Source organism: Trachinotus anak, unplaced genomic scaffold (assembly GCF_046630095.1).
Source record: "Trachinotus anak isolate AG129_WGS33_773 ecotype Australia unplaced genomic scaffold, CSIRO_AGI_Tana_v1 ptg000021l, whole genome shotgun sequence".
Lineage (NCBI taxonomy): Eukaryota > Metazoa > Chordata > Actinopteri > Carangiformes > Carangidae > Trachinotus > Trachinotus anak.
In genome coordinates, this window is record NW_027273872.1 from 21,008,653 (window position 1) to 21,018,730 (window position 10,078).

Sequence of the window (10,078 nt, forward strand, 5' to 3'; positions counted from 1 at the left end):
TAAAGGGCGGTTTAGTCATAGGGTGTGTGTGGCAGGGCGCAAAGTGCTTCTCATCACACGTAACCACGGTTTCACATTGCGGGCGCGTACTCGTGTGCGCGCTCCCCGGGCTATTGTGTTGTTATCAACAGAGGGACCACCGGGGCCTTACGGGTAACAGAGGCAGCCAGCTGAGCCACAAGGGACCCCGAAACCATGGCGGACGAGCAAGAAATAATGTGCAAGTTAGAAAATATCTTGGAAATACGGTAAGGCTTCTGCGGGTTAGATAAAATGAATGGTTTCCAGGTGATTGATACGTACTGTGTAATGTTATGTTAGCTAACATTAGCCGGGCGAGAATAAGCCCCAGGCTCCGCTTTTGTTACTGAGCTAGCTAACATTAGCCGGTCTGCTGTGAACCCTTTCATCAGGCTTTTGCTCCTCTCCTTTAACGTTAGCCCGTCTCCGACAGGCTCGCCAGACAGCTGCAGCCGGTTGAATAAGAGATAAATACACACAGACTGTGGTTAAGTTGTGGTAAAACATTTTCGGCTCATACACGCGTCAACAATCCAGATGTGTATCAACAAAATGCCAGATGTGCGCCGCTAATAATTGCTGTGGGTAAGCTAGCTACTTAGCTACAAGCAAAACCGTCTTTCAATAACTCATAACACCGGTGGCAAATGGTGTTTATTTACCACGATGTCTTCTTTTCACCTAATAACGGAGTAAGGGAATACGAATAATTGGGCAATCCGCTTAACATTAATGCAGAACATTTGTTAAGTAAATACTAATTTTCACAAATTCAAAGCAGTGTGTATCGGATGGAAGAGAATGTGTGATGATTTAGATATTGTTGTTATTGTGGAATAAATCTCTTGTTTATGTGTGTTAGCATCTGTGAGGAAGGTAATCTGACACCTGCTGTCTCCTGACTGTGCCACTTGCTGCAGGAACAAAACTATCCAGATGCAAAAAATCAAGTCTCGTCTGAAGATTGAGTTTGAGGCTCTGGAGTCTGAGGAGAAGCATCTCAAAGAGTACAAACAAGAGATGGATCTCCTTCTACAAGAGAAAATGGCACATGTGGAGGAGCTGCGGCTCATCCATGCAGATATCAATGTGGTGAGTGAGTGCTACACGCAGAGAAAGTAACCCTCTGTAGAGGAAGTGTGACAGAAATCTCAGTTTGGCTTCAAGAGGAGTACATTTTAAACAAACTGCATTTACACTGGCAATGCTTGACTAACAACACATAATAAAGATATTGTAGATGCAATTTCAGTGTCTGTATTATTATTATTATCAGTATAAAAGAGACAATGTCAGCACGACCTGATAGCCGAATGTTTACGGCATGTGCCGTGTGGGTGCAAATGATGTAAGCACCCAAGTCCCTGGTTCGACTTCCAACCAGCCAGACTTTTTGCTGCATGTCATTCCCCTACTCTCTGTCTCATTTCCTGTCACTCTCCACTGACCTGAAAAAAAATAATTATTTAAAGATACAATGTTTGGGCAACAACAAAAAGTTTATCTTGAGTATATAAAATGCACATTTCTCAAATATCTAATCCTGTGCTTTCAGATGGAGAGCACTATCAAGCAGTCGGAGAATGACCTGAATAAGCTGCTAGAAACAACTCGCCGCCTGCATGATGAGTACAAACCTCTGAAGGAGCATGTTGATGCCCTAAGAATGACTTTAGGTCTACACAGACTCCCTAACCTCAATGAAGAAGAGGAGAAGCTCTCCCTGGAGTAAGTATACACACACATAAACAAACACACACAAAATGCATGCAAGGCACACTGAAGTTCTTTTGAACAAATGTTGCTTGATGAAGTTAACAGACATGTTTTACGTCATCTTTCCATCATCACAGCCATTTATTGACACATACTGTAGATCAGAAAACATCTGAAAGTATTTTTGACTACATATGAAAGATAACTTTGTCAACATTTGTATGATACACTTAGGCACGCAATGAACAGTTTTCCCCATAACTTTATCACTATCTGATTTTATTCACATATAAACAGCCAAAATCACATCATTCACAAACACAAAATACAGTAAATATAAAATACTTCATGATGTTACACATCTTAAGTGCAACCACATAGATTCTCAGAGACAAATTATGGGACAAAGACAACAGAAAGTCACATCCTGTGCAAAGGGAAAGGTGGAAAAATAGAGCAGTAGACTATATAAATATTCATCTGTCACAGTCAAGGTAGATTTGAGTTGCATGCTTCAAAGAGTGATTGCCACAACAGATGGCATATCACTGTGCATCATCGTAGTGTTGCGGAACAGAATGTAACGCATGAAGTACTACAAGCAAGCATTAGAAAAAAGTTTGTATTGTGCAAAGTCTTAAGTTAATCAGGCTCACAGGGACATAATAAGTAGTTTCATTGATTGTGTGTTTACTATAGTTTAAAGAAGACAATACAGATAAATGTAGCATAGACCATACAAAGAGAAATGATCCAAGAATTAAGCTTTGTGGCATTTGCACAGTTTTTCCTGCGTAGAGAATCACAAACTGGCAACCCTCCGTCAAATTTTGTGACGTCTCCAGCTCTCGACAGAACTCTGACAGGTGTCTTCATAGAAAAAAAAGCTAGTTTGAAAACAGAATTTTTTAATAAGCATTTTACTTGGTGAATTTTTTTCAGTTGTAACAGCAACTGCAGAAGCATTAGGCTGTTGAGGTGGCATTGGATTGTTATCAGCACACTGCACCAGGAAAGGCACTGCCAAAACTGCCAAGAGGAAAAAGAACTAACTTAGTTAACTAAGAATTAAATTCCAACGCGTCCCTACTGCAGGAATGTGTCAGGGGGTGCTGCCCTAATATTTTGTGGCTGTTCAAACGGGTGAATATTGCCTCTTTTGTATCCAAGCATCTTATAAAAGATTTCCTAAATTAACATAACATCCCAGTCAGTGATTACAGAGATTTAAGGGGAATTGTCATGGCAGGGGAAACAGTGCAGACATCACCTGATTCGTGTTACTGATGAGATGCAGTAAATTTATCAGGTCTGAAAATTTTGCACAACCATAAGAAGTGGAAGGGACCAGTGATGGATTGCAAAACAGGAGTCAAGGTGAGGGCATTCAGGTATCTAGTTTAAGGAATGTTTAACACAAAGCAGACGTTTACATGATTTACCGTCACTTTCTATTCACATTTACTCATCTTCCCCAAAGACATTTTAAACTACACAAATTTCAGTGTTTTGTAAATACTTCAAAAGTAGATTTTCCAAAAGAACAAGCTAAATAATCAGTTCAAAAACTGAATCAATTCCCAACCTCAAATAGTGCAAACAGAAAGAAGCATAACCATCTGACACAACATCATTGTGGACATTAAGAGATAAGATATGAAGGTCATGTCATGAGTTAAACATTGGCTTGTTGTGATAGGAATCAGAATCAGCAGGTTTTTTGTTTTTATCTGAAAATTAGAAAGGGAGTTTGACTAAAGTAGTGCAATATTGTGCAATAGTAATCAGGTAATCAAAACATGAATATAAATAGCTACAGCTAATAGTTTTTCTGATAGTCAGGTTGGGTGGTGAGGGATAGTACATATTACAGCAGTGAGGTATGCTATTCGCTGGTTTAGCAGTGCAACCAAAATCTTGGAAGGTCGCCGTGGCGACAACGGGATAGTTGTAGGTCATGAATCTGGGACTACTGCCTAGCAGAGGCGTCTATGTTCAGGTCAGACTGCTCAGATATCAAGGGCAAATGGTAGTTCCCTGCCCTTTCATCAGTTTGTTATGTGTTTTTTTTTGTTAGGATGGGAAGTGCAAACAATAGGGTGAAGCTTATTCTTAATACACTGGAGCAAATGGAGAAAAGCTGAAGCATGATGGAAAACTAAAATGTGATGCCATTCAGTAATGAGACAGATAATTCCCTACATTAAGAGAATATCCTTTCAGTGAGAGATGATCTTACTGTGTGGTCGTCACTGGTCAGAAGAACCTGAATGGTTTGTCTGATTTTATTATTTAGTCTCTGATCATTATGGGATGTTGGACTGATGTTCATGGCCCTAGTGAGTTTTTTGGAATATCTCAAGCAAGTGGGACATAATAGGAAAAATATGTTTTTCCTATTATGTTTTTCATGTTTGGAGCACCATACGCATTTCACTCACTTCCATTGTACTGGGGTGTCTGTCAACACTACAACATCTATGTGACTAGGTACCATGAAGAGCATATGGAAAAATATGTTTTTGCAATTTGGGTTAACTGCCTCTTAACTGCCTTAAGAATAGTAGTAGTTGTAATTACTCCCATTAGAGACTGGCCTCATAAACTGCATGTTTAAAAAAACCTCAATATTTTATCATCACATGATGTTAGAGTCTCAGTAGACTCTAACATGTCTATATGAGTTGTCTGATGGGGGTTCCAAATTTTCTGGCTTCAGAAACTGACAAAGATGCTGTGGTCTGCAGGTAGCCTCCAAGCTCACAAACAGCTCTCTGACATCAGTCTATAGTGGATGATTGCACAGTTTTCTGTGGAGCAAATCTCAGTTGTTTGTGCTTGAATATGACTGTGAGATTGATCCTAGTGTTGGACTAGGAGACTCGGGTTTCCCAAATTAAAGCTTTGCTCATTCCATCATACACTTGGATGTGTATGAAAGTGAAATACAGAAGAGAAACTGAAGACTGACTCTATCAAGCTCTAAATACAGAGCAGTGTGCCACTGGTATGGAGACGAGGTGTTTAATAGGGCCAAGGGTCATGTTCATGTTTTCAAGTGTATATTAGGGCAGTTGTGGAGAAATCCTTTTTATCTGAGATTATTTTCTTCCATTGTACATACGAAAAGACAGACCCTGTTTGCCAGTAGTGATTCTAACAGTTGTTGATCTTGTCCATTAGTCACAGAGATTTGTCATTCCTGCTCACTTTCAAAAATTCTACCTGACTTGAAAGTGCATAGGGGATTTTTAAAATGAACTGCAACTTCATTTTTGTTGGTTAGGATGCAGTATGTACTGGAAATTGAAATGTTTTTAACAAAAATATAGGGGTGTTACAATTCTCCAAGTTCACAGTTTGGTCCAGAGCTTGTTTTTTTTTTTTTAAACCAAAATGGGTTTTGTTACATTAGTTAAATTATGAGAGTTCAACAGGCTGTTGCAGTGGCAGCGGGATGGACTATCTTTGTTCCTTCGTTCTCTATTGCAATATAGATAGTGGACACGATAGAAGATCGCGAACATGGTTTCTGTCCTGGTTTCAGAATCGTTACACCCCTGCAAATGAAGAGGTTTAGCTGTGAGGAAGAGCACTGAACCACTGCTGCTCTGCACACTGACAGCATTGTTGGCAGGCTGACTTCTCAGGCTTTGTGCTGTGTAGAAGCTTGGATGAGTTCATTTCTGGCCAGGTGGTGGTTATCTCCCTTTTCCTTCATGGTGGCATGCTCCATGATGTTCCCTGAGTTTCTGAGATAGTCAGAAAGTTGTAGCTTGTCACTGTTGTTCTTCTGTGGTTTTTCTTAGAAGACAGAACTCATCACGGAGAGAGAGATTTATGATGGTGTATGGAGAGATGTTACTCACTCACATCTTGCTGCCGGCAAAGTCATTCTAGAGTCATTTTATGTAATAGTAATAGTGCCTACTGCAATTGTATTACAAGGTGTGATGGAACAACTTTGGAGAAAATCAAGTCACACCTCACAGGCCCGCGGAGTGTTAGGTACATTTTAAGCTACTCAGCGAGAGTGATACATGAGCACAAAACACAGCACTCTACACCTCAGTAATAGCAAAAAAATCCCAAATGAATACTAACTTATATGAAAACAACAATGACATATAATGCATATAAAATACACTTGTAATAACTATGAATTGTTGTAAAGAGTGTGTTAATGTAGTGCCTGTAAATAAGCTTTGATGTTTGGTGCTTTGGTGGATTGCGGTTACAGGAAATACAACCCATTAAATTTGTCCTGGGAATGCTCAAAGTTCTTCTCTAACATAAAACCTATTTTGAGAGAAACCAGAGAGCGTAATGAAATTGGATATCACTTCTTCTTTTTTTTTTTTTTTTTTTTGAAAATGGGCCAGTCAGGCATAAAGTCCAAGGCCAAATTTCTTTCCCAGCCCGGTCCTGCCCACACACACACACACACAGAGACACACTCGCATGCATGCAGACAAACACTCTCACAATGACTGTACTTTTGCTCGGGGTTGTACATAAAAAGAGGATGTGTCAGCTAGACTATAATCTTCAATTACATCTCTCGATACACAGCAGAGATGATCATAAGCTCTAAATAAGTGTCACATCTATCCAGGTTCTTCTCTTTCTTTCCTTTCAACAGTTACTTTGAGAAGCAGAAAGCCGAGTGGCAGAAGGAGCCACATGAGCCTGCCATCCCAGAATCCCTTGCTGCTGCTGCAGCGGCAGCACAGCAGCTTCAGGTGTCCAGGAAGCAAGATGCCCGCCAGACAGCCACCTTCAGACAGCAACCACCACCTATGAAGGTATTGCTCCTGTTGACCTGCAAAGGCTTTAGTAGGGATGTAAAATATTTTTCAAGTTTTAATAGTCAGTGGATGGTCTGACCGAATAACAGAGCAGCCATTTACAGGTCTAAGTTACTGTTGATTGAGTTGCACTTTAGTTTTTTCATAATAATAAAAAAAAGTACTGTAAATTTAAAGATGTAATTGACTCTGAACTGTGCCATACATGGAGAAAATTATAGGAAAACAAACCACCCTTAATTGAAATGAATAAAAGGCTAGGCATTGTCAGATACCACCAGACTAAGTTGCTTGCTTATCTCTACAACACAACTAAAACAACATAATGTGAAGTAACTGTACTGAAATTTCTGCTCCTCTCTCCAGGCTTGCCTGTCCTGCCACCAGCAGATTCATCGTAATGCTCCCATCTGCCCATTGTGCAAAGCCAAGAGCCGCTCCCGCAACCCAAAGAAGCCTAAGAGGAAGCCAGATGAGTAGATCCTACTCCACCTTCAGCTTCAGTAGGGGACTGGTCCAATACACTGATTGAAGATCAGCCATGAACATAACAGTATATGGTTGAAATAACAGATCTGTGCTTCATTCAGTCCCCTCTTTAATAGTAACTTGTCCATAATCTATCAACAATTGATTGAGGATCTAATAATGTCATTCTGTTGTTTGTTTTTCTTAGTGCTTTGGATGTGTTTATATGTAACTGTATGACTTCCATAGTAGGTTTACTAGCCCCTAAACATTGTAACTGCAATAATGCAAAAAGGAACTTGATAAAATGTCTAAATAACTTTGCCCATGTTGCTATTGTTTATTGCCATAGATATTGTACTGTATTTCCTAATTTTTTAATGCATGCATGCTTCCATGACTGTCTGTTGTGTATTATTTGTGCCAATATAAAATCAAATAGGTTCAATTGCAAAGTTAAATAAAACACAATGTTGTTTTAATGTTTACAGTGTTCAAATGACCACAAACTGGACAAAAAGGCCAGACTCACTTGCTTTGAATCGTGTTGTGTTTAACTTTAATACAGTGATAAGAAAATAAATGGCTGTTTTGTACTAACCTTGTTAGTATGTTCTTCTTTTATGCTCGGCGCAAGGGCTACACCCTTTTTTAGTGGTGTGAACATAAACAGCTGTAGCGGAGGAGAGTAACACCATCAACATATGGATCAGTGTTTATTGGGCAAACGGGTGGGTTTAGCTTGTGTGTGTGTGTGTGTGAAAATAAGAGGTAGGGATATGTTTGACTCCACCACAACATTGCCTCTTTTATTGTATTAATACTGTGCCCATCATGTCTGCAGCTATCTGTCTGGAAAAGGACAGCGAGGTCTTGCAAAATGAGTTCCTGTAGCGTTTTTGTCAGGGTGACCCCTCATTTCATCTGTTGCCAGGGCAACTCCACGTTCCTTAGTGGTTGCTAAGGCAACCCCAGGTTGCTGTGACCCGCATATCTTCTCCAAGTACTTCCTCCCAAATCCAGTGAGGGGCATCGGAGGACTTGTGGACATTTTAACAAACTTGCCCGACCTCTGTTATCCTAAAAACGAGGAAGACTTACTTCAGTCCTGCATATAGGCGGTCAGATCTGATCAGCCGAGCTGGTAGGAATACTACTCTGACAGCTTTGACGCTGAGCTGGTCTGTACTTCAGGTCACTTGCTCCGTGGCTCATGTGTGTGTTTAGTCTGCCCGTCAGCAGCTGGAGCCGCAGTTGTGTCTTCTTCCTCCAGATAAAACTTCTCAAGGCCAGAAAAGCCTGCTCCTGCTCACACACACTGCATCCAGCGGGATCATGGGGCTCCTCCTCTGCAGCCTGCCACAACACACGAAGCAGATAAATGAGACATTTCTTCTACCGTAATAACGACCATGTGGTAAAAGTGAGTCACGCAAAACCGCCTCCTGACCCGTGTCATCTTCTCCTTGATGGTTTGAAGCCTCAGCATTGAGACGAGCTGCAGGGGGACGGGCTGAACCTCGGGGCCTTGACACCTGAGGCTGAGGGAGGACTGGAGTCCGACCCCTCTCCTACAGTCGGACAGAGGGAGGTCGCAATCTCGTAGCTCGCCCCCCGCCACAGACTGTGCTCCAGCCTCGGCCCTCTCCCTCCCTCGGCCTCCTCTGTGTTTGCTCTGTGTCCTCTCCTCCGCTGCTGTTTGCTGTGGGCCCGAGAAATCATTGTTCTGCAGTAGCTTCTCAGGGCCTCCGCTTCCTCCATGCTGCAGAAACAACACCTGGAAGCGTCTCTTGTGTCTGATATTACAATAAACTCCTGATGCTATTATTGACGTAGTAACGTTGAATTGACTGCGACTTTTTTCTTTTTCTTTTTGCGAGGCAATAAACCGAATATCTCAACCAACTATATTCTTTTGGCCCTACCAACCTCAAACGATTTACTTAAAAACTGTCTTTCCCCTTCAACAAGCTGGATTTGCGGAGCCTCTTCTTTTACTGTTCTCCACAGCCGCACCTCCCGCATCACTACCGCCCTCTGCTGGTCGATCACGGACACATGAAGAAGAATCACTGGCACGTTTTGATGCCATAAAGTCATAAATCGTATTTATTTATTTATTTATTTATGATATCACCTAGTTCATTTTCAGTGTTATATTTACTATACCATTTACATGTATTGTTTTTTGTCAGCCTACTACTGTCACTTGTGATATAAGGCCAAGTAAAAACTGATGGTTTGGCAACGTTTTTGATACAATATGAAGTATGTTTGGTAACAGATTCATCCTTAGCTGGTAATGTGTTGCCTTTACATAACTTGGCAGTGATATAGTTCACATTTAATGCTATTTCGTCTGGAATTTATCCATAGTTATAAATAAAGAGTATTAATCGAAATTGTATGAAATTGTGATTATAGCAAAGATGCAGTTTAAATTAATGACATTTATTGTGTAATAATAATAATAACAATAATAATAATAATAATAATAATAATAATAGTAATAGTTGAAATTTAAATGTAAAGTGCCTTTATCAAATAAATTCTTATTGGCCTTTTCATAGAAGTCATTGATGGATGGCTGCATCTCTTGTGGTTGCTTTGGTCTGTTGTACTGTTGATATTAGCTCATTTTCACACTGCCACGGCTGACAGGGAACAGAGCCACACTTAATGGTTTTAGTGACACCTGCGCTTTTCCGACTGTGACAAGTCTAAATGTCTGCTGAGAAAAGGGCCTATTACTGCAATTGCTGACTGCTCTGGTTTTATTTGTCACTGTTCTCGGGTCAGGACGTTTTCATTGAAACTGAACCTTGCTTGTCCACAAGTAAATAAACATATAAATGAATAGCTAAGTAAAGGTTTTTTCATGTATTCGGACAATGCCAGGAATCCGGACTCTTGTGCCATCTGCTGAAAGAATGTGGTGTGTCACAGACTTCCCTCTATACATGGGGCAGTATGAAGACATGGGTGGGTTTGGCAGAGGAACAGCTGCCTGGCTCGCTTTCTAAAGCTCCTGACAGTCATGCAGCTGACACTTACTAAAATGGCTG

The 10,078-nt window shown here is 40.7% G+C and overlaps 1 protein-coding gene and 1 long non-coding RNA gene across 3 annotated transcripts; one reads left to right on the forward strand and one right to left on the reverse strand.

Moving 5' to 3' along the window:
* The first annotated feature begins 89 nt into the window (after positions 1-89).
* Positions 90-7,609, forward strand: zc4h2 (zinc finger, C4H2 domain containing). 2 transcript variants are annotated; one of them, XM_071457744.1, is made up of 5 exons: positions 90-248; positions 942-1,113; positions 1,577-1,749; positions 6,353-6,542; positions 6,912-7,609. In XM_071457744.1, exons 1-5 carry the CDS (start codon positions 196-198, stop codon positions 7,023-7,025), a joined length of 702 nt encoding a protein of 233 aa, XP_071313845.1. In that variant the 5' UTR covers positions 90-195; the 3' UTR covers positions 7,026-7,609. The 2 variants fall into 2 exon arrangements, with proteins under 2 accessions (XP_071313845.1, XP_071313846.1); XM_071457745.1 differs by having other exon boundaries at positions 6,380-6,542.
* LOC139605881 (uncharacterized) lies at positions 7,556-8,828 on the reverse strand. The gene is made up of 2 exons (XR_011684492.1): positions 8,464-8,828; positions 7,556-8,369 (listed from the first exon to the last, which is right to left on the reverse strand). It is a non-coding gene; the product is annotated as an uncharacterized lncRNA (long non-coding RNA).
* Positions 8,829-10,078: the final 1,250 nt, after the last annotated feature.